Source organism: Dendropsophus ebraccatus, chromosome 11 (assembly GCF_027789765.1).
Source record: "Dendropsophus ebraccatus isolate aDenEbr1 chromosome 11, aDenEbr1.pat, whole genome shotgun sequence".
NCBI classification, from domain to species: Eukaryota; Metazoa; Chordata; class Amphibia; order Anura; family Hylidae; genus Dendropsophus; species Dendropsophus ebraccatus.
Genome location: NC_091464.1, coordinates 87,424,312 through 87,449,506, shown reverse-complemented (window position 1 = coordinate 87,449,506; position 25,195 = coordinate 87,424,312). Strand labels below are relative to the sequence as shown.

The 25,195-nt window shown below is 43.1% G+C and overlaps 2 protein-coding genes across 2 annotated transcripts in view; one reads left to right on the top strand and one right to left on the bottom strand.

Annotated features, from left to right (window-relative positions):
- Window positions 1–20,409, top strand: part of NSUN3 (NOP2/Sun RNA methyltransferase 3) — a 42,525-nt gene extending 22,116 nt beyond the window's left edge. The window contains exon 6 of the mRNA XM_069945227.1: window positions 20,142–20,409. Within this exon, the coding sequence (XP_069801328.1) occupies window positions 20,142–20,400 (259 nt within the window). The 3' untranslated portion in view covers window positions 20,401–20,409. The remainder of the gene's footprint in view (window positions 1–20,141) is intronic.
- Window positions 1–25,195, bottom strand: part of STX19 (syntaxin 19) — a 184,068-nt gene that overhangs the window by 58,917 nt on the left and 99,956 nt on the right. The gene's annotated exons all lie outside the window — the stretch shown is intronic.

Below are 25,195 nucleotides of genomic sequence, written 5' to 3'. Positions count from 1 at the left end.
CTTATACAGAGTATTATACAGTTATAATGGATTTGATGGCAGTTCTGCCATACTTAGTCTTTTAGGCTTATTTAGTCATGTTTAGAGATTAAGATTATTACACTGGAAGATAGTACCGGCTCTAGCTGCCAATGTGATGCCGTACAGAAGCGCTGTGATGAAGTTTTTAATCTGAAAATTAAGATGGTGGCTGATCAGAGGCCACATGAGACAGATGCAGTAATGAAATTTACTGGATGCAGCAGAGCTGCGATGAAACAGATGACACAGCAGGAATAGTGGTGCTGAATGTGCATTATATGGGCAGAATATTGCTTCTTTAAAGGGGTATTCCAGGAAAACTCAACTTTTCTATAGGGGAAAAGTAGGAGATGGCAGGGGGTCTAACCTCCATACCCCCCGCCAATCTCCTTATTGGGCCCCCAGCTTCTGGACTATGAATACAATACAACAAATGACCCCCAGCTCTATTCATTTCTATGGAGCCGACAGATAGAGTACGCCGAGTATGCTGAAAGAGCACTGTACTCAGCTCTTTCCGTCAGCTCCAAAGGAATGAATAGAGCCGTGGGGTCACATGCCGTACCTGCGGCTCTATTCCTAATATGAAAGCCAGGGGCCCAATACGGAAATCAGCAGGGGGTACAGAGGTCCGACACCCGTGATCTCCTACCTGATAAAGGGGTAGTGCGGCACTAAATAATTATTCACAAAATAACACACATTACAAAGTTGTATAACTTTGTAATGTGTGTTATGTATGTGAATGGCCCCCTTCCCCGTGTTTCCCACCCCCCCCCACCCCCCCCACCCGTGTACCCGAAAGTGTGCATTATACACACCGCATCTGGTGTCGACCCCCGTCCGCCATCTTGGGACAATGACGTAGTCTTCGGGAGGCCGGCTGAACCGCTCCATCCGTCCCTCATGCCGGCCTCCCTCTGCCGCGTCATCAGCAGCTCAGCCGTGATTGGCTCAGCATAACTGTGCTCTGCCAATCGCGGCTGATCACAGTTATGACGCGGCATAGGGGGGCCGGTATGAGGGACGGATGGAGCGGTTCGGCTGGCCTCCCGAAGATTACGTCATTGTCCCAAGATGGCGGACGAGGGTCGACACGAGATGCGGTGTGTATAATGCAGCACACTTCCGGGTACACGGGTGGGGGTGGGGGAAAACACGGGGAAGGGGGCCATTCACATACATAACACACATTACAAAGTTGTATAACTTTGTAATGTGTGTTATTTTGTGAATAATTGTTTAAAGCCGCACTACCCCTTTAATTGGGGAAAAGTTGTGAAACTTTGTGACTTTTGTACTTCTGGCGTCTTTGACTTTCAGATTGTTTTCCTTCAGGTTCTGCTCCACTTGTATCATCTGTGTTAGCTTTACATTTGTGATAGTTTTTTTTTATCCAGGTAGCTTTATTTTGGTTGCTGCTAGCCTCGTGCCCCTCCACTACCTTCCATTTCCCAGAGTCTGGCAGCATCCAGCGTGAGAGCGTGACCTCTTGTTCTTGCATTTGTCTTCCTCTGAAATATGCTTTCCTACTGGACTGTGTTAAATCCATTAACGTTCTTGAGAGCTTCTATCCCGTCCACTTCTCCTCGCTGTCAGCCAGCCAGCCCTGCTATATGGAAATGGGTTGGGATATTTTTAACAAGATAGAATGTGTCTTGAGTTTTTTTTATATAGAATTTATTTGCTTGAATCTAATAACAACCTGTCTGGCCTCCATGACTTACTTTATATAGGTTCCCTAATTCATTTATAGGTGAGTACAAGTTTCCTGTTTAATACAGAATAGTTACTAAGGTCTCCAGTGCCCTCAGCTCACAGATTGCCGCAGATACAGACACCAAATTTTATGTCGGTATCAGCGTATATTCGCGGTTCGCACTACGGCCGAAAATATATGTAGTGTGAACATAGCCTAAGGCTGGGTTCACACTGCGTTTTTACCATACGTTTAACGGATCCGTTTTTTTTAACGGACAAAAAAAATAGTGTCAGTAACGTTTGTGTCCGTCAAAAAAAACGAATCCGTTTTGATCCGTTTTTTTATAATGGAAGTCAATGGAAAAACGGATTAAAACAGATGCACACAAATACATCTGTTTTTGCAATCCGTTTTTCATCCGTTTTTTTTTTTTTTTTTAAACGGATTGCAAAAACGCAGTGTGAACCCAGCCTTACATAGTTAATAAACATAAAAGACGACAAGAGTCCATCCGGTTCAACCTACAGAAACCCTACTGTGTTGATCCAGAGGAAGGAAAAAACCCCTATGAGGCAGATGACAATTGCCCCATTACAGGGAGAAAATTCCTTCCAGACTTCAATAGCAATCAGAATAATCCCTCGATCAGCATCCTATCACATGTAATTTAGTGCCCATAACTTGTAATATTATATTTATCGGGAAAAGCATCCAGGCCTCTCTTCAACTTATTTAATTAATCAACCACAACAACATCATGTGACAAAGAGTTCCACAGTCTCACTGCTCTTACAGTAAAGAATCTGCATCTGTGCTGCTGGTGAACCCTTCTTTCCTCTAGACGTAGAGGATGCCCCCTTGTCATGGTTACAGACCTAGGAGTAAAAAGATCACTACAAAGATCTCTGTACTGTCCATTCTTATATTTGTACATTGTGATCAGATCGCCCCTAAGACGTCTTTTTTCTAGCGTAAATAACCCCAAGCGTGATAATCTGTCCTGGTACTGTAACCCACCCATTCCCTTAATGACCTTTGTTGCCCTCCTCTGCACCCGCTCCATTTCAGCTGTGTCCTTCTTATATACTGGTGCCCAAAACTGTACACAGTATTCCATATGTGGTCTGACAAGTGATGTATAAAGAGGCAAAACTATGTTCTCATCTTTAGCATCTATACCTCTTTTGATGCATCCCATTATATTAGCCTTGGCAGCTGCTGCCTGGCACTGATCACTATACATAAGTTCACTGTCCACCAATACCCCCAGGTCCTTTTCCCAGTGTTTTATTATTTATTACCTAACTGTACTTACTATTTCTATGGCCCAAATGCATAACCTTACATTTATCCACATTAAACTTAATTTGCCATTTCTCTGCCCAAGCCTCCAGCTTCTCTAAATCCCTCTGTAATATGATATTATCCTCCTCTGTGATGATTACTTTACTATAGTTTCTATGAAAAGCAGAAACCACAATGCTAATGTGAACGGAGCCTTTAACCCCTTAGCGACCCATGACGTATCTGATACGTCATGGCGCCGCGGGGGGTGTTCAGAGCGGGGTCCTGCCGGGACCCCGCTCTGAACGGCGCTGATCCCGGCTGACACGTGCAGCCGGGCAGTGCCTCTGTTAGCCGGCGCGGGTCCCGTTGCCGCGCCGGCTAATTAAGCACTTCAAAGCAGCTGTCAAACCTGACAGCTGCATTGAAGTGCTTTATGCACAACATCCCTGGTGTCTAGTGGGTCGGATCTCCCCTCCGCGATGCGATCGCGGGGGGGAGATCCGTTCTTCTGCCCGTGCCGGGCCTCAGCGTCGGAATGACGCTGATCCCGGCTCGGCAGTAGATTGCTATGGCCTGCAGCAGGCCATAGCAATCTATGACCGATCTCATGGATCTTTGCTGTGTATATACACAGCACTGATCTCTCATAGAGATCAATGCTGTGTATATACAAGTCCCCCAGGGGGGCTTCTAGTCCATGTAAAAAAAAAGTAAAAAAGTGTTTTTATTAATAAAAAATCCCCTCCCCTAATAAAAGTCCAAATCACCCCCCTTTTCCCATTTTATAAATATAAATTAATAAATAAACATATTTAGTATCGCCGCGCGCGTAATCGCCCGAACTATTAATTAATCACATTCCTGATCTCGCACGGTAAACGGCGTAAGCGCAAAAAAATCCCAAAGTGCAAAATTGCGCATTTTTGGTCGCATCAAATCCAGAAAAAATGTAATAAAAAGCGATCAAAAAGTCGTATATGCGCAATCAAGGTACCGGTAGAAAGAACACATCATGGCGCAAAAACTGACACCTCACACAGACCCATAGACCAAAGGATAAAAGCGCTATAAGCCTGGGAATGGAGCGGTTTTAAGTGACGTATATTTGTTAACAATGGTTTGAATTTTTTACAGGCCATCCGATACAATATAAGTTATACATGTTATATATCATAGTAATCGTAACGACTTGAGGAACATGCATAACAAGTCAGTTTTACCATAGGGCGAACGGCGTAAATGCAAAACTCCCCGAAATCAAAACAAATTCGTTTTTTTTTCAATTTGACAGCGCAAATGATTTTTTTCCGGTTTCACAACATATTTTATGGAAAAATTATGCCTGTAATTGCAAAGTACAATTGGTTTCGCAAAAAATAAGCACTCATATAAGTCTCTAGGTGAAAAAATGCAAGTGATATGGACTTTTAAACATAAAATGGAAAAAGCAAAAGCGCAAAAACGAAAATTGGCTTGGACCTTAAGGGGTTAATAACCAGCCTGGTCCCTGTTGACAGGTGTCCCTTTAAATGTCAGCACACGCATCGATTATAACATATTCTCTTCTTTTTCTGTGTTTATTTTCCAGTCTATGGAGTGGCGTGATTTAGACATTGAAAATATTTCATAAAATGGAACATAAAAGCCACCGTGGAATTCTTAACAATGGTGATTTTTTTCCTTAGTAAAATGAAAAATGCTGAGTTCAAAGAACCTTCTGATTGATCTGTGAAATACTGGAGTGTCTTATTGGGGTAATGCATCATGTCACTTATTTCTTAGGGAGGAATCAATCAAAAGCCTTAGCCCTCCTTTATAATTTTCTCACTCCGTATTTGACATGAAAAATCAAATCTGTGAAGCTGTAGGGAAAGCTGAGGCATACATCATTGTTACTTGGGCTAACCCTCCGTGTTCTGCCGACACGTCACTGCGAATATCTCTCCAGCTGGATGATAGTGCTGATCGCTATCCTAAGATATTAAGCCTCTGCCGAGCTTGTAAGCCTATGTGACTACATGTTGGAAGGTCTATTGGTGGAAAGAAACTTATAGTGGGAATTGTGTGCAGTGTCATTGCATTATTTAGGTATCTATCTATCTATCTTCTATCTATCTATCTATCTCCTATCTATCTATCTATCTATCTATCTATTATCTATCTATCCATTATCTATCTATCTATCTACCTACCTATCTATCTCCATTATCTATCTATCTATTATCTATCTATCTATCTGTCTCCTATCTATCTATCTATCTATCTATCTATCTATCTATCTCCTATCTATCTATCTATTATCTATCTCCTATCTATCTATCTAAAAATTCTATCAAATCCGCGGCACTCAGGTGATTGGTGATTTGCTGGGTGCCAGCTACCACACCTTTGATCCAAGAGGTGTCTATTCAGATAATGCAAACAAAGCGGTTGCGGCACTCCAGACTTCAGTGAAAAGGTGTTTATTGCATCAAAACACACGGAAAAAACAGCGACGTTTCGCTCTCACACTGAGAGCTTTCTCAAGCCAGTGAATACATTCATGAAAAGCAGTGCTATATATATGTGACAAAGTGATTACAGAATCTAGTGCATCTGTGTATGCGTGATGCGTCAACATTGTTGACCAATCACGTTATATTCAATTAACATAGTGTGTAAGGGGAGATTTTCCACAAGCAAGTGAAAGTGTACATATAATATATGCTCATAATCATACAGTGAATAATAGACATAATACTAATCAGAGTAGATCTGGTTCGCTCACAGGTACGGCAGCAGTTCCATCAGCATCAACCACATGTAGATTACTTGGACCACACGCTCGGGTGGAACGCACGGCCATCTTGGATGTGTCAAGGACAAGGGGAGGTGTTATAGTATCCAAGCAACCGTATACAACCATATGAATTGTGTGAATCTGTGAGCTGAGGGCACTGGAGAACTTAGTAACTATTCTGTATTAAACAGGAAACTTGTACTCACCTATAAATGAATTAGGGAACCTATATAAAGTAAGTCATGGAGGCCAGACAGGTTGTTATTAGATTCAAGCAAATAAATTCTATATAAAAAAAACTCAAGACACATTCTATCTTGTTACAAATATCCCAACGTACAGCATCACCAAACATATAAATTTTTCAAGTTTCTGTTATGAGGTGTGAATATCAACCAAGATACTGACCGAATTGGAACAAGGCAACTGTGTTTTGGATCCTTGGCCGCTGCATAACGAGCCCCCACAGATTACTGGGGATATCCTGACGTGTGTGCTCCCGGTAGTAGGATGCCCTCGGCTCGTGACTCCCCTTTGCCCATCCTTCCATCGATGGTGATCTGTGCTAATCGGTAGGTCTCAATACAGCACAACTGGCCACATAACGGATTCTACATATGCCTCCAGTACAATTCATATGGTTATATACGGTTGCTTGGATACTATAACACCTCCCCTTGTCCTTGACAAATCCAAGATGGCCGTGCGTTCCACCCGAGCGTGCGGTCCAAGTAATCTACATGTGGTTGATGCTGATGGAACTGCTGCCGTTCCTGTGAGCGAACCAGATCTACTCTGATTAGTATTATGTCTATTATTCACTGTATGATTATGAGCATATATTATATGTACACTTTCACTTGCTTGTGGAAAATCTCCCCTTACGCACTATGTTAATTGAATATAACGTGATTGGTCAACAATGTTGACGCATCACGCATACACAGATGCACTAGATTCTGTAATCACTTTGTCACATATATATAGCACTGCTTTTCATGAATGTATTCACTGGCTTGAGAAAGCTCTCAGTGTGAGAGCGAAACGTCGCTGTTTTTTCTGTGTGTTTTGATGCAATAAACACCTTTTCACTGAAGTCTGGAGTGCCGCAACCGCTTTGTTTGCTCTATCTATCTATCTCCTATCTATCTATCTATCCATCCATCTATCTCCTATCCCCTATCTATCTCCTATCTATCTATCTATCTATCTATCTATCTATCTATCTATCTATCTATCTATCTATCTCCTATCTATTATCTATCCAACTTCATATCTCCATATCTGCCCCTGGCTTCTGTGTTATGAGTAGAGCCGTGGGTACGTTAAGTGATCTGCAGCTCTGTTCATTCCTATGAAGATGCCAAAAAGTGCAGAGTAAGCCGGTAAAGCTCTGTACTCGGCTCTTTATGGTGGCTCTATAGCAGGGGTACTCAACAACATTTAGTGAGGGGCCACTTACCAGGGTCTTTTGTCAGGTGAAGGTCCGAGATGCACATCAGTAGGAAACGTGTTTTGTTACTTTTCACAAACGTTGTTCAACTATTTACATACAGAATTGATGCTTATTAGTGGGAAAACTGGCATTTTCTCTCTCTCACCAGCCCTTTCAAATTAGGTACAAAGGGGGTGACTGCCCTAGTAGTATATAGCCCCCCTGTTGCTCCCTCCTGAAGTATATAGCCCCCCTGTGCGCTCTTCCCTGTAGTATATAGCCCCCCTGTGCACTCTTCCCCTCCCATATAGCCCCCCTGTAGTATATAGCCCCCCTGTGTGCTCTCCCCCTCCCATATAGCCCCCTTGTAGTATACAGCCCCCCTGTGTGCTCTCCCCCTCCCATATAGCCCCCTGTATTATATAGCCCCCATGTGCTCACCCCTGTAGTATATAGTCCCATGTGTGCTCTCCCCTGTAGTATATAGCCCCCCTGTGTGCTCTCCCCCTCCCATATAGCCCCCTTGTAGTATAAAGCCCATGTGTGCTCTCCCCCTCCCATATAGCCCCCCCTGTAGTATATAGCCCCCCTGTGTGCTCTCCCCCTGTAGTATATAGCCCCCCCTGTGTGCTCTCCACCTCCCATATAGCCCCCTTGTAGTATAAAGCCCCTGTGTGCTCTCCCCCTCCCATATAGCCCCCTGTAGTATATAGCCCCACTGTGTGCTCTCCCCCTGTAGTATATAGCCCCCCTGTGCGCTCTCCCCCAGTAGTATATAGCCCTCATGTGTGCTCTCCCCCTTTAGTATATAGCCCCCCTGTGCTCTCCCCCTTCCATATAGCCCCCCTGTGTGCTCTCCCCCTGTAGTATAAAGCCCCCCCATGTGCTTTCCCCCTCCCATATAGCCCCCCTGTGTGCACCAGTGACCTCAATGTACGCCGCCGGCCTGTACTTCCGGTGCGCGCTCTGCTGGGGAATCCCCGGGACGTCCCCAGAGAGCGCGTATCAGCCGGGGGCCGGGCCGACACTGCCCCCAGCCCCACAGGCGTACTAAAATCTAAGGACAGTACGCCTATGGGGCGGGAGGCAGTGCGGTGGGGAGCGGGACATATGGGGGCCACCGGATCCGGGCGGTTGGGAGGTCTGGGGTCCGGACAGCTGGCCTCCGCCAGTTGAGGACCCCTGCTCTATAGGAAAGAATAGAGCTGCCAGAAAGAGTACTTACTTTGCTCTCTCCTGCACCTCCATAGAAATGAACAGAGCTGCAGGTCTCATGCCGTACCCAGTTATTTTTTCTTCGAATAAACCTGGAAAGGATAGTTTCTTATGCCAGTGTTCGGTGCTCTTTTCCTCTTGACGTGTTGGCGGCTAACTGTTCACTGCAATGAATATTTTTAGAGGGCGATGTCTGGAAGTGACATGTTCAGAGGGAAATGGAACATCAGTTTTCATTACACCTTACATGCCCATGGGATATATATAGGTTGTTCTATAAGTGTAGTACGGAGGATTTCGGTGAAGGCAATGGTTGAGTCTGTTCAAGTGAATATGAAAGTTTTTCTCCAAAGTGTCTTCTTAATATGCAGTCACTTGTGCTGGGGTTTCTGCGTTCTTTCCTTTGTTACTCATCCTGTTATTGTCTCCTTGTAGACATTAGTAAGTCAGATTCTCCGTAAGCAGATGTTGTAGTCTCAGAACTGCGCCTGATGGGGTTACGCATCAGTCAGACTATTGTCAGCGCTTGTTAAAGAGAGGAGATCATGTATTTCATATTAGTTTCATTAAAGGAATATTTCCCAGGATATGGTATATATGCCTGATACGGAACTTTACTTATGAGTCACTTACTGCCCAATATAGCCTCCGCATATATGTCGGACTGGCCCACCAGAGGAATGGGGGATCCTCCAGTGGGCCCCCAGCTTTAAAACCTGCACAGACACTGACTGACATGTCATTTCTTACTGGTTCTTCATTGGTGGGCCCCCAGGATCATGTCCTCTGATGGGCTTCAGATACCCCAGTCCAACACTGGTTAGAACCCATAGTGCGAGACTAAGTCGTGTCTAAGTTCTAGAAACTAGATAAGGAATACTGATGTACTCCTATAATCAGCCAATACACATGGACATATACACATATTCCTTATAATAAGTAATACCGCCAAACTGTACACGTAAATCATCACTCTAAATGTTCTATATCCATGTGCACAAACCAACATTGCTCCATACAGTACAGATGGGTAGAGCGACCTCTATCTATCCACCTATTTCATAGCTCTCCTTTTTTGCCTTCCTCTAAATCAAACACTACAGGATAATAAGCTGAGCTGCATGGACTTATGTCTTTTTTTCAGCCTTATAGTATTTAATCATAGAAACATAGAAGATTGTCAGCAGAAAAAGACCACTGGGTCCATCGAGTCTGCCCTTTTAGTATTTTCTTTCTTATTATCTTTGGATAGATGTATGTTTATCCCAGACGTGTTTAAATTCTGTTATTGTAGATTTACCAACCACCTCTGCTGGAAGTTTGTTCCAAGCATCTACTACTCTTTCAGTAAAATAATATTTTCTCACATTGCTTCTGATCTTTCCCCCAGTAACCTCTCACTGTGTCCTCTTGTTCTTGAGCTCAGTTTTTTTTACTAAAAACACTTCCCTTCTGAACCTTATTTAGTCCTGTAACATACTTAAGGGTTTCCATCATGTCCCCCTTTCCCTTCTTTCCTCCAGACTATACAGATTCAAATCCTTAAGTCTTTCCTGATATGGTTTATGCCTCACACCCTCCACCATTTTTGTAGCCCGTCTTTGGACCCGTTCTATTTTATCAATGTCCTTTTTTAGGTGAGGTCTCCAGAACTGGACACAGTATCCCAGATGTGATGTCACCAGAGCTCTATACAGCGGGATCACAATCTCCCTCTTCCTACTGGTTATACCTCTAGCTATACCGCCCAACATACTATTATATATACAGCCCAGCATACCATTATATATACAGTATACAGCCCAGGACACCATTATATATACAGCCCAGCATACCATTATATATATACAGCCCAGGATACCATTATATATACAGACCAGCATACTATTATATATATACAGCCTAGCATACCTATATATATATAGAATTGTAAAGTGCTGCGGAATCTGTTGGCGCTATATAAATAAAAATTATTATTATATTATATATATATATATATATATACAGCCCAGCATGCAATTTGCTTTCCCCACCACCTGGTTGCACTGGTGACTCATTTTAAGGCTGTCAGAAATCACTACTAGAGATGAGCGAACCTGGAGCATGCTTGAGTCCATCCGAACCCGAACTTTCGGCATTTGATTAGCGGTGGCTGCTGAACTTGGATAAAGCCCTAAGGCTATGTGGAAATCATGGATATAGTCATTGGCTGTATCCATGTTTTCCAGACAACCTTAGAGTTTTATCGAAGTTCAGCAGCCCCAGCTAATCAAATGCCGAAAGTTCGGGTTCGGATCGACTTGAACATGAACCCGGTTCACTCATCTCTAATCACTACCCCTAGATCCTTCTCTTCTGAAGTCTTTTCCAACACAGAACTGCCGATGTGATACTCGGATTCCTCCTTCCCAAGTGCATTATTTTACATTTGGAAACATTGAACTTCAATTTCAACAGTTTGGACCACTTAATGCTTCTTTCTCCTATCTATCTATCTATCTATCTATCTATCTATCTATCTATCTATCTATCTATCTATCTCCTATCTATCTATCTATCTATTTGTATCTATCTATCTATCTCTTTGTATCTATCTATCTATCTATCTATCTCTTTGTATCTATCTATTCCATATATATTCATGTCTCTCATATCTATCCCTTTTTATTATTATCAGTATTTTTCTATCAATCCTTATCTCCTTTCCGTCCTTCCACATAAAAATGAAATACCTGCATCCTCCATGTTATTGGCCTACTTAAATAAAACCCTGGGTTGCGCACGAGACTTACACATTTTATTTTCAATTGACTTAGAGTTTATGAACATATTCGGCTACTGCTCCTGGGAGTAGATTGAAATGTTTTGTGTTGAAATAAAAAGAAAAAGGTAATTGGAAAAAAAAAAAAAAAAAGAAAGTAGCATCCTTGCCGCATTGGAAAGCAAACAAAATAAAACTGTAAAATGAGCATTAAGCAAATAATTGAAAGAAAGCCGTGAATGGCTGCAGATATGAGCCGTGGTGGAGAGGGCAGTATTTCCGAAAAGTTTATGAGCTGTATCGAGCGGCTGTACAGTAAGGTCTGCAGTGGGGTGTAATGAGGGTGGTGGACCAGAAGATGGCAGTGTTAGCACACCTATGCCATGCCGGGAATACGAGGGAGGATTTAGCCGGAGTGACTTGTTTCAACTTTCTTTTAACATTGAAAACGGTTAAATTATAGTATCATTAAATCTGACCCTTTTCTCAGAATACGGCATATCTGTTCTTACATTAGAGTATACTGTATATTTAAGGAGACAAAATACCAAGGACGGAAAATACAGGTTTAACAAGTCAAAGGAAAAAGGTCTTTTTTCCCCCCTTGCTTTTTTTAATCTCTTTTGACAGAGGTTTTTATGCCGGACATGTTTAAAGGGACCGTCTCTTCTGGTGTGATTGGTGTGGTGTATGTTAAAGGGGTAAATATATTACGTATTCAACAAGGTTTGTCCAGCGAAAAACTTTTTCTTTCAAATCAACTGGTGTCAGGAAGTTATATAGATTTGTAATTTACTTCTATTAAAAAAATCTCAAGTCTTCCCATACTTATCAGCTGCTATATGTCCTGCAGGAAATGTTTTATTTTTAGTCTGACACAGTGCTCTCTGCTGCCACCTCTGGTCGAGACAGGAACTGTCCAGAGCAGGAGAGGTTTTCTATGGGGATTCAGAGAATTGAGACAGAGTTCCTGTCTCAGCCAGAGATGTCAGCAGAGAGCACTGTATCAGACTGAAAATAAAACAACATTTCCTGCAGGACATACAGCAGCTAATAAGTATGAGAAGACGAGATTTTTTTAATAGAAGTAAAATACAAATCTATATAACTTTCTAACACCAGTTGATTTGAAAGAAAACGACCGTGTGAACCGCGAATATACGCACGTAGTTTTGAGGTTGATGCGTTTGCTTGAAAGTATACGATATACGGCTGCACAATGCACACTACGTATGAGCTTACGGCCGGATCATATACGGCGCCGTGAAAAACAAGACCATTGTTTGAGGACGGAAATGTTCCAACTCACGGCCGTGGATTTCCATGCGCTCCCTCCCGTACGGAGTACTTATTTCAGCCAAATTGAACGTGATTTTTCGATCCAAAAGGTTCTGTGTGGTTTATTGGGCTGGGCGAAGATTTCCAAGTAAATGACCTGTTTCAGATCGCTTCGAAACAAGCTAGGGAAGCATAACTCTACTACGGGCGTATGTTCGCGGTTCGCCCGCATGTTCGCAATCCGGCCGCATGTCTATTTTTCCCTGGCCGTACTTTCAGCCGCACATGTACGGCTGCGTACGAACTACGGCCGGACTCATACTTAGTGTGAACATAGCCTGACTCTGTGCTCCCTGCTGCCACCTCTGTCCATGTCAGGAACTGTCCAGAGCAGCAGCAAATCCCCATAGAAAACAACTCCTGCTCTGGACAGTTCCTGACATGGACAGAGGTGGCAGCAGAGAGCACTGTGTCACACTGGAAAGAATACACCACTTCCTGCAGGACAAACAGCAGCTGATAAGTACTGGAAGAGTTAAGATTATTAGATAGAAGTAAATTACAAATCTATATAACTTTCTGAAATCAGTTGATTTGAAAGAAAAAGTTTTTCGCTAGATAATCTCTTTAAGCTCCATTCACTTCAGTAGAACTCAGCTGCAAAGCCTGCAACCAAACTGGAGACCAGAGTGGTGCTGTGTCTGGAAGAAGGTGCCATGTTTTTCTAATGCTGGATAACCCCTTTAAGAGACAGTAAGTTTAATAAGAGATGACATTATAGATGCATGAATTTGACAAGGGTTTATGGGTGATCTGTGAGTATAGGTAGTGAAAGTTAAAGGGGTACTCCAGCAAAAATCTTTTTCTTTCAAATCAACTGGTTTCAGAAAGTTATATAGATTTGTAATTTACTTCTATTTAAAAACCTCCAGTACTTATCAGCTGCTGTATGTCCTGCAGGAAGTGGTGTATTCTTTCCAGTCTGACACAGTGCTCTCTGCTGCCACCTCTGTCCATGTCAGGAACTGTCCAGAACAGGAGAGGTTTTCTATGGGCATTTGCTACTACTGTGGACAGTCCTGTCATGGACAGAGGTGGCAGCAGAGAGCACTGTGTAAGACTTCCTGCAAGACATACAACAGCTAATAAGTATGGGGAGACTGGAGATTTTTAAATAGAAGTAAATTACAAATCTATATGACTTTCTGAAACCAGTTGATTAGGGGAAAAAACTGCCAGAGTACCCCTTTAAATAGGAAGATTGCAGCAGGGTCCAAGAGGATCTGCTGGAATAGATATTCAGGTAAAGAGCTGACATTAAACCCAAAGGAGACTATCAGGGGCAAGACCAGAAAGTGTTGAGGGAGTGTAGGAGTGCGGGTGTATGGTACCAGTGAGTAATAAGCTAATACAGATGGAGGTCTTGGATGCCTGTTGAGAGGGGGTGTCCCATTTTTCCATGTACATAAGGTGTCGCCTTCTAAAGTGGAAGGGAAAGAAGCTGATAGATAAGCGCTATGAAGCCCGTTGATGATTGGTGTAATCTGCAGCTATTTATTACACTGGCTGCTCATATATTTATGGGACGGGTGCACAATATTTCCTGATCCAAGGGCCACATTCCCAAGGACGTAACATATTTTCATATTGACCACTTCCTGCAGGACATACAGCATCTGATAAGTACTGGAAGGCTTAAGTTTTTTTAAATAAAATAAAAATTAATCTGTATAACTTTCTGAAACCAGTTGATTTAAAATGTTATTTTTTTCCTTTGTAGTGCACCTTTAACATAAGAGATAGGTCCCAATTAGGGATGGTCCGAATCTGCCGCGGTCCGGGTTCATATGAACCCGAACGCTCGGCATCAGATTCACACTGTCTGCCGGCTCCGTGCCGCGGGTGGATACAGCGGGAGGACCGCCTGGAAAACTGTGATACAGCCTATGGTTATTGCTGTATCCCAGTTTTCCAGGCGGTCCTCCCGCTGTATTCACCCCCTCCACAAAGAGGGCAGACAGCGGGAATCATTTCCGAGAGTTCGGGTTCGTACGAACCCGACCCGAACCAAGTTCGGACCATCCCTAGTCCCAATGCATATGTTAAACATATCCATAGACCACAATATGCTCAGTAGAAGCCAAAAATGACTAATTTTGGCCTGCAATGGGGTCTTTTGTATGGATTAAGGCCTCATTCACATGTCCCGTAAAACTGCCTGTGGTTGCGAATCGCGACCACGGACAACTTTAGGGGCCATTGAATCCAATGATACCATTCACATGATCTGTGCCCCAATAGAAGTCTATGGAATCCGTAGCTGTCTGCTGTCCTTTCACAACCCTCCACCGTTAACCCCTTTACTGACCGGAGGAGGGGGGCTAGATTCACTCGCCGTTCTCCCCACATCTACATGGGGTCTCCCTGTATGCTGGCCCCAGGAGGGTCCTTCCCCTCTGCCAAGGGCTGGTGGCAGGCTGGGCTCTGGAGACTGAAGTGTGGCTGGGGGACTGCCCGGTGCTGGATCTCTGCTGCGTCTGCTACTCCCTGGGTACGTGGAGGGTCCTGCCATCTCCCTCTGCCGGGGCTGGAGGAAGGCCAGGCACCAGAGACTAAAGTGAGGGTTCTGCAATCTCCCTATGCTGGTGCCTGGGGTTGCAGGCGGATCAGTCACCGGAGACCAGAGACTGTACTATGGCTGCAGGATCACTAGACCTGCATAGGTGAGGACAGGGGAATTAAGGGGACTACAACGCTCAGCACAACATGGGAGGGGACAGCATGTTATATACAGGGGGACTACAGGGCTCAACATGTCTTCTGTATGATGCCTACACATTGTAGAATATATACTGGAGTGATGTGATGCACATCAGTGAAAAAAACCAACAAGGAGGTGAAAACGGATGCAATCACGGACTGTTTTTCACTGATCACGGATTAGCCAGCTGATTAAAATGATAGTCCTTTAAAAACACTAAATGTATGATAGAAGCTTAAAGTAGAAGTCTGGCGAAATTTTTTATTTAAGTATTGTATTGCCCCCCAAAAGTTATACAAATTACCAATATAAACTTACATAAAGAGCTTTTTTCCCTGCACTTACTGCTGCATCAAGGCTTCACTTCCTGGATAACATGGTGATGTCACTTCCTGGATAACATGGTGATGTCACTTCCTGGATAACATGGTGATGTCACTTCCTGGATAACATGGTGATGTCACTTCCTGGATAACATGGTGATGTCACTTCCTGGATAACATGGTGATGTCACTTCCTGGATAACATGGTGATGTCACTTCCTGGATAACGTGGTGATGTCACTTCCTGGATAACATGGTGATGTCACTTCCTGGATAACATGGAGATGTCACTTCCTGGATAACATGGTGATGTCACTTCCGCGATAAAAGGGTGATGTCAGGACCCGACTCCCAGAGCTGTGCGGGCTGTGGCTGCTGGAGAGGATGATGGCAGGGAGACACTGAGGGACACAGGGCACTGGAGGGACACTGAGCATCCCTCTGCCATCATCCACTCCAGCAGCCACAGCCTGCACAGCAATGGGAGTCGGGTTGTGACATCACCATGTTATCCAGGAAGTGACATCACCATGTTATCCAGGGAGTGACATCACCATGTTATCCAGGAAGTGACATCACCATGTTATCCAGGAAGTGACATCACCATGTTATCCAGGAAGTGACATCACCATGTTATCCAGGACGTGACATCACCATGTTATCCAGGAAGTGACATCACCATGTTATCCAGGGAGTGACATCACCATGTTATCCAGGGAGTGACATCACCATTTTATCCGGGAAGTGAAGCCTTGATGCAGTAGTAAATGCAGGAAAAAAAATTTAATGGGTGCGGTCACATGTACAGGATCTGCAGCAGATTTGATGGCGCATATTTGAAGCTGCAGATTCAAAGCAAATCAATTCTGGGCCATCAAATCTACTGCAGATCCTGTACATGTGAACGCCCCTATAAGCATTTCCCGTAATAAGTGTATATTGGTGATTTGTATAACTTTTGGGGGGCAGTACAATACTTTAATAAAAATTTTCGCTGGACTTCTTCAACTTGGACCTCCGCCCTATTCTGTTTAGCCACATACATCAAATGGGCAGATACTGAGAAGTATACGTCCTTTTACTATGGGCCCCTGTATATGACGGCCACCACTAAGTGGAATCCATAGTGATACATTAGATAAAACATCAGGGTGTGATAGCAGCCTTACTCCATTATGGATTTGCTGTACAATAAGTGCTGCCCGCAGAACTGAAATATCCCGCGTTCTTTCTTCTAGCATTTCTGTATGACCTTGGAGGCTGAAGTTCAGCTAAGTCCTAACCATGTCAAGCTGCTTATTGTTTTTTAGTCTCTTTGCAATTATTTCAGTTCCGGTATAATAACAGCATTGAGCCTTGTGCGCAGCGTGTAAACTACAGAGGACTGGCTGATAGATCGCAATGTATCCGAGCGGCCAGGAGAGATTTATGAGAGTGGAAACCGGACTCGGGCTCCAAGTCACATTCAGTATTGATACCGTTCCGTTCTAGTCTCCTGCGGCTTTCCAGCATTGCCATTTTGTGGGATTGGCAGAAAACAAGAACTTGTAGTCTAGAGTCACTTCTTGTGAATTATTCAACCGTTTCCAGCCTTCTCATCAACCGTTATTAGAAGAAAAGACCGATATCCTGTGCAAATATATCTACCCATACGCTGACTTTATGCTACAAATGACCACCACCACCACAATGACCGATATTGATGTTTTTTTTTTTTTTTTTTGTTGTAGCTTCCTGATCAATAACCCCCAAATGGGGAGTGAGCCGCTGGTGGTCGGGGGGGGGCTTCCTGAAGACAGTGTAAACTAATGTAATGACAAAGTCATGGCGGATAACAATGACAGAACGTACTGCTCTATAGCTCCGGTCTCACTATATTGCGTCCAAAAGAGGGAAATATTATTTGTTAATGGAATAATTGCCTTAAAGGGGTTACACCTCTGTGATCCGACTGCACAGCCTGAGCTCCAAAACACCAGATTTTCCAATTTCGCCAGCCATATGTTCTGCCAGCTAGGGAAAAGCAGGACTGTTTACAGAGAGAAGCCGGAGCAGCCCCTGTGTGACCATACCGGACTGTTTTGGCATTTCTTCTTACACTTACTGATAAATAAAGTGTTGCCACTTGCATTTAACTATTAACGTGCCCTGCGATGAAAGCACATTTTCCATCATGTACTGTACAGCACCGACAGATAGTGCCCCATAGTGTAGTAATACTAGGAAAAAAGGAATTGCTAGGAAACAAAAACATTTAAAAAAAAGTTTAAAAAAGATTCGGAAGGGGCAGGGTTACTAAAGTATGGTCTCAATAAGATATGATGATACAATGTTAAAGGACAAGTCTGGCCAAATCCTTTTTTTAAAGGCTGGGGGGGGGAGGGGGACACATAATAGCCAGTTCTTAATTGGCATTTGAATACTGGTGGCTGAAGAAGTTGGATGCAGCCCTAGGGAGTCTGGGAAAACATGGATACAGCCTATGATATGTTCAGTATTCTCCTCCACTCCAAGGCGGGTAAAACAGGCACAGGTCCAAGAGGTAATAGTGATATAAAATATCATAAAATTTATTAAAAGAATTATGCCAGCGACACAACGCGTTTCGAGATCGGTCCGGTCTCTTTATCAAGGGTCTAAGGCAAGTGTCAAGTCAAGCGTTGTGTCGCTGGCATAATTCTTTTAATACATTTTATGATATTTTATATCACTATTACCTCTTGGACCTGCGCCTGTTTTAGCCGCCTTGGAGTGGAGGAGGATACTGACTGTCTTTAATCCCTGTGGGGATTAGTCAGGAGTGGCTGTGGTTCATTCACATGCTATCAGTAAGAGTTGTGCCTTACATCAGCACAACCTACTCAGGTGAGAGTTCTATGTGCTTTCTGTCACCACTTCAGCCCTGTCTGAATTACGCTATGGAGCGCTGTCTTATATTTTGTTCCTAGTACTTGGAAACTATGATATGTTCAGGTTGTGCTCATCTCTAGTTAAAATGCATTGTTTTCCGCAGTAAAATAGCACACTCCGCACTGTGTAAACATGGCCTAAAGATTTTCTTACACTTTGGGGAAGATTTATGAAAGGGTGTAAATTTAAACCTGGTTTAAACTGCCCACAGCAACCAATCACACCTCAGCTTTCAGTGCTGGTAAAATATAAGAGGAGCTGTGATTGGTTGCTGTGGGCAGTTTACATCAGGTGTATCTTTACACCCTTTCATAAATCTCCTCCTTTGAGTATAGTGATGGATGGGCTACTGAACGATCATTTTGAAGACACAACTCTACACTCTTTATTGTCACTGTTATAACTTTCAACGTCTTAATCAACAGTAGATGTGATATAAAGTAACTGAACTATACATTGTTTGTTTGTTTTTTGTTATCATGCTGTAAAACAAAGCTATACTTACCAGAAATCCAGATCCAGTCTCCTGAAGGCTGCTATATAACAGCTATACTTACTGTATCCAGGTCCAGTCTCCTGAAGGCAGCTATATAACAGCTATACTTACTGTATCCAGGTCCAGTCTCCTGAAGGCAGCTATATAACAACTATACTTACCAGAAATCTAGATCGAGTCTCCTGAAGGCTGCTATATAACAGCTATACTTACCAGAAATCCAGGTCCAGTCTCCTGAAGGCAGCTATATAACAGCTATACTTACTGTATCCAGGTCCAGTCTCCTGAAGGCAGCTATATAACAGCTATACTTACTTATATCCAGGTCTAGTCTCCTGAAGGCAGTTATATAATAGCTATACTTACTTGTATCTAGGACCAGTCTCCTAAAGGTAGCTATATAACAGCTATACTTACCTGTATCCAGGTCCAGTCTCCTGAAGCTTTTTAGTCTTGTTTTGGTTGAAAAAAAAAAACAAAAAACTAAACACTTGATGTCCCAGCCAGTACAGAGAGTCACAGCTCAATGTGTCCATCATTCACTTAACGTCCTGTGTTTAGACTCTTTGGGGGGGAAAAAAGACTCAGAAGACAGGAAGTGTCGTGTTCTCCATGATAACTAAAAAAAATATATAATGAATGTATATTTCAAACTTGCTTTATATCACATCTACTGCTGATCTAGGTTTTGAAAGTTATAAGGACAGGTACAGATAGGCTGCTGTGCATAAGCACAAGCCCACCGGGAAGTACAATGGAAGTCTAAACTACTACAACAAGAAGTGAATGGTTCTAGACTGCTAGTAATAGTAAGACCACCCGAGAGCAAGTACTACCAGAAAGGCTCCACATATATACTGTAGGAAAGGATCTACTTTAAATATTCACCTAAAAGAGTCCCAATAGTCTAATATTAGTGAGTGGTGTATTATCCTCTCCGGAGTTTGACCTCCTAAATGACCCTATTTGTTTACAAAGTTCTTTGCTCTAAATTGAAGGACATTGAAATCCAGGTCAGTTGTTAGTGAGGGTCAAACTTGCACCATTACAGGTTAGAACATAAATGTTTGAGACCTTATCAGATGATGGACTTTTTTCTGTGCCCTTGTATGCAGGATAATCTCCTTTTTATAACACTAGTTTGTCTTGGCTCTTGTTCCTAATTACACACAGGTCTGCCATCCATGCCCTTCGCCCTGGAGGATCGGTGGTGTATTCTACCTGCACATTATCCGAGGCAGAAAACAGTGCTGTGGTTTCCAATATCTTGAACTCTTGCAGAGAAGTCATCCCTGTGGACCTGAGGGACATGGCCAATACATTATCTCATGAGTTCACGTTTGCAGCTCATGTAACTCATGGACTTTTAGTTCTACCACATAAAGGAAAATCCTGGGGACCCATGTTTGTATCTAAGTTAATAAAACTATAGTTTCTTGTATATGTTTGGTGATCTTTTATGCTGCCTGAACCATGAGTCATTGGGGCGGTCCCCAACAGCTTTGCCCCACCCTAGCAGCCTTGATTGACAGATCGCTCCCTATTTGGTAAAGGGTCTAACAATTATGTTTGTGCAAAACTACTGACAGCCCTATAAAGAAGTTAAGGAAAGGAGTGTAACAACAGTGTCACGTGATGCAACTTGCATGGCCAAAGAAAACCATTGTTTAATCTCAAGTGCCCAGGAGGCCGGCTCTTCTCTGTAGGTCCATAGGCTCCCTGGACTCTCTGTATGGGGAGCATTCCTGGCCTCTCCTTTTAGTTATGATTGACAGCTGTAGTCTTCAGACTGGATGCATACTAAAGCTGTCAATCATAGCTGAAAAGTTGGACTAAAGAAACTCAGTACAATGAGTACACTACTATAAGAACACAGGGCACTTGCCTTAGGGCCCTATTACACAGAGCCATAATCTGTCGTATCAGGGAGATCCTTACTCCGTGTAATAAAGACAACGATCATCGACTGATTGGGTCTTTATGTCCTGACTTAAATCATCGGCCACCGGGTGCGCATCGCTATGTGGAATAGGGGATGTGCGGCCGACGGCTGATGACTGTGTAAAAAGAAAATAATAAACTTATACATACCTCCCTGGGCTCCCTGCCAACGTCGGTCCGCTCCCCACAGTGTCTGAAGTGACTGCTCAGCCAATCACTGGCCACGGCACTGTCCCAGTGATTGAGCAGCCTGTTATTTCAGACACTGCAGGGAGCGGTCAAAGCTAGTAACACATTAGGGAGGGGGGGAGGTATGTAAGACTTTATTATTTTCACTTATTAAGGCAAGGGCTGCATGGACATCGGCAACTATATATATAGCCCTTGCTGCACGATTATAGAGTCTTATATGGAATCAAAAAAGCACAGATCTAGCAGAACGGCGCTCCCTTACATAAAGTCAATGAGCCTTAGTGGCAACTGGAAAATTGACATCCGGTATCATTACATTCCCCTCCCTCTGTATAGGGCTGCCAGTTTACAATTACTGACAGATTCCTTTAAAAATAAGATAAAAATGATTGGACTACAAGACTTTCTTGCTTCAGCTGCACTGATCAGGTCAGGATCTGGCCTAGGTTACACATACCAGGTAATCCAGTATCAATAACATGTAATAGAAGGCATCTTATTAGCTGAAGCAGTGGAGATGTTGGTAAAGCAATGTATGGAAGAATTATTGGGTCTTTTATTTATTGATAATCTAGTGTATGGGCTTTCCAACCTTTCTCACGGGTGAGGGGACATTTGGCTGTTAGATTGCTATTACAAAGGATTATTATTGGCTGAACAGGCTGGTATCATATGAGCAATATCGATCAGGTCCGTCTGTCCTGCTGAAAATCATCTCCCAGTGTAATAGGTGATGTGCAGCTGAGAGCAGGAAACGGCCACACGAACGATCCAGCACTTGTTTATATGACCTGGACACATGACTGATCACACCTTGTGAAGGCTTTGTAAACGATTACCAAATCCCAAGATCAGCACTCGTTTCCGAATAGATCCACCCATCTAACACGGCCCTTAGAGATGACTCTTCCAAAGTCTGTTGTTTCACAGGAATAGAATCCAGATAAGTAGGAATAGAGCAAGTAACAAAGAAGCACACAACTATGCCATTTGGTCACACAGTTTTTTTTTTTTTACAAGAACGGCTGGTTTTTTTTGTCATAGAAAAACATTTTGCATTGAGGTCAATGCAAACAAAGGCCGTTGTTTACACAGGTTATTGAACAACGTCCGTGAAAATAATGTAAATTGTTTTAAGCCGTTGTGCATTGATTTCAGTGAAATTTTTAATGCAGCAATGGCCGTGTGAACATAGCCTTAATCTAATGTCTATGAGGGTTAAGTGTAAATTACTATCGGTGTGCTTGTTTTTTTCTTTTCTTTTTTTTTTTTTCTCCAATTGGCAGTTTATCCCCTGCGTTTTTTTTAACCACAAGTCATGTGATTCTTTCATCGTGTGATTCCAGAATTTCTATTGAAGAATAAACACCCATATTCCTAGGGACCTCTTATTGCTAACCAAAATCAATAACTCAAATTGCCCTCAAAAATAGATCACACAATTAATAAAAACAGGACCTTAGAGGTGGGAGACTGGGACATAACACGGAAAAAGTGCATGTGCAATTAATGAACAGCCCTTGTGTAAACTCATCAGCATAAATGCATTAAAGGTAATAAAGTGCAAGTGCCTAAAATGCCCACAGTACGCTGTACAGAGTATATGCGAAATGCAATCCAACAAATTACATGCAAGGAATAGAGTGTCCCAGTCCACTGGCCTCCCACCTCACTCCCAACCCCGTTTTGCTTCCGCTTCCTCAGGGAGTTGCCCGGTGGGATTTTCCCCTAAAAATGATCTTTACATTTTTTTTGCTAAAACAAAAATATATATTTTTTTTTCAAAGCTAGCTATCCTGTATCGATTATCCCAATGATATGTTGATAGGAAAGGTCGACCACTATCTACTATCTGTCTTTTACTAAGGAGTCCGCTGTCTGTTTGTCTGGAGCCCACTCCGTATACCAAGATTTCCATTTACACAAGATGTGTGATACCTTGTTGTGGCTCTTTGTATCCCTAATACAATAACATACCGACAATCGGGGACCCTGAGAAGTAGTAGTCTCTATCTGCCATTACCATCATTCTTGTTTCCGTTTTTTCAGTCAAGCTTTATGTATACATTAAAGGGAACCATTCACCCCGTGGCGCCCGGCAGAAACTGACATACAGTGACATAAAGGTCAATATACTTACCACATCGCTCCCGGTCCCGTCCCGGATCCCGTTGTTGACACGGAGAAATCGCCGATTCTTCTTCTCCCGCCCATTATGGTAATGAGCTGAGATGAGTCCAACGTCCATAGGAAACGACGGACGAGTCCAACTTATTAATGAGGTCCTCTTCTCGTCGCCGCCCATCCACGCCTCCTGGAACTTGATTGACGTCTTCAGTCTTCTGCCGAATTCCCGCACAGGCGCCGCTGTGATGGTCTCGTCACCTCTTCTGCGCCTGCGCGGTAAACAGGATACGGTCTTCGAGCAAATCGGCGCACGCGCAGTAAACAGTGAAGCTGCGGAGCGGCTTCAATTGTGAACTGCGCATTCGGCAAAAACGACTGTCACGGCGCCTGCGCGGGATCCGGCGAGAAGAAAGAAGACGAGGAGGAAGAGGACCTGGCGTCAATCAAGTGTCGGAGGCGGGGAGAAGGCTGGACTTCGGACCCGGCGGCGCTCATTACCATAAAGGGCGCGAGAAGAAGAATCGTCGATTTCTCCGTGTCAACAACGGGCTTCGGGACGGGACCGGGAGCGATGTGGTAAGTATATTGAACTTTATGTCACTGTATGTCAGTTTCTGCCGGGGGCCACGGGGTGAATGGTTCCCTTTAACGTTAACTGCAGATGCTGTACTATAACTCATGCGTGAACATTAAGCCTCCTTTCATTTTAAATTCATAAAGACCTGTATTTTAGACCGATGATTTATATTCAGCCGCTGTCATAGGAAGCCAAAAACGCCGTATTTGCTAAGTTGTTTACTGGTAACGAGAGACTTGTGTTTACTGCAAAGGTCAAAGCCTCCATTGACATTGCCTTTCATCTCTCTTAGATTTACTAAATAGGAATTGAAAGGTTAAACTATGTCGAAAAAATAGTTTGAAGCTTCCGCCTCTTGCTTTAAGGAATCGGTTTCAGCCAGGATGTAAGTTGAATTACCAAAGATGATTAGTAACAATAATTGTTTTGTGCTCTTTGTGTTTTGCATATAAAACCCTCCAAGCATGAGAAACACTTTATAGTCTGTGCCTTTTCCCTTTGTAATTATCATGGTTATGGTTTTTTATAGCCATCACCCTTTTCTATATACAGTGTACTTTAGCTAGCCTTGGTCTATGCTCGCCAGCATGTTCAGTAGTGCTGTGCTGAGTGCTACCATTCTCATGGTTTGGATCCAGTGGTTTTATGTTAAATCAATTAGGATCTAGAGTCTAAAGGAGCTTAAAGGTTTGGACTTTAGTGCAGACTACTGTATCCCCAGGTTGCAGTTTTTAGAGAAACCACAGGTTTGCAGATGGATGTAGCAGCAACGGAACGTGAACATGACCACGAGACTGAAGTGTGAATCACATAACGCAGTGAATACAAATCTATACATTTTTTATATTTAAATTTTTAATATCTACAGAGCAGGTGTTTGCCGTGTGTATGCTGGGAGGAGTATATACGGTAAGCCCTTGCACCTGTGGGTTGCTGTTGCACCTTTTGTTTTTTGTCTAAAAATATATACAAATCATAAAAGCTAAGTGATTCTAGTAAAAAGAAGAACCCCACAAACATCAACAAAGACCAGAAAATAGAATCAAAAAGGCACATCAAAGTACACGTTATAGTAACTAAAAACACCAGGAAAACACACCATCATATCAAAAACTGTCAAGTCATCATTATTAGGCAAAAAAAAAAAAAAAAAAAAAAAAGTACAAATGAGGGTGGGATATTGGGTAGGGGTGTCTTGCATCCTGGGTTTGGGACCACCTTCCCTTGGTACACCATATGCAGGGGAAATGTTGTTACTATCGGGGTGGATTAAGGGTTCCATGGACTCCAGGCTGTACAGAAATTGTGGGCCCCCTGCTAACCATGCCCCATCTAGCCCTGCCCCCACATGAAGGGAACGTAAAAACTCCATGCAGATGTCCTTTGTCAT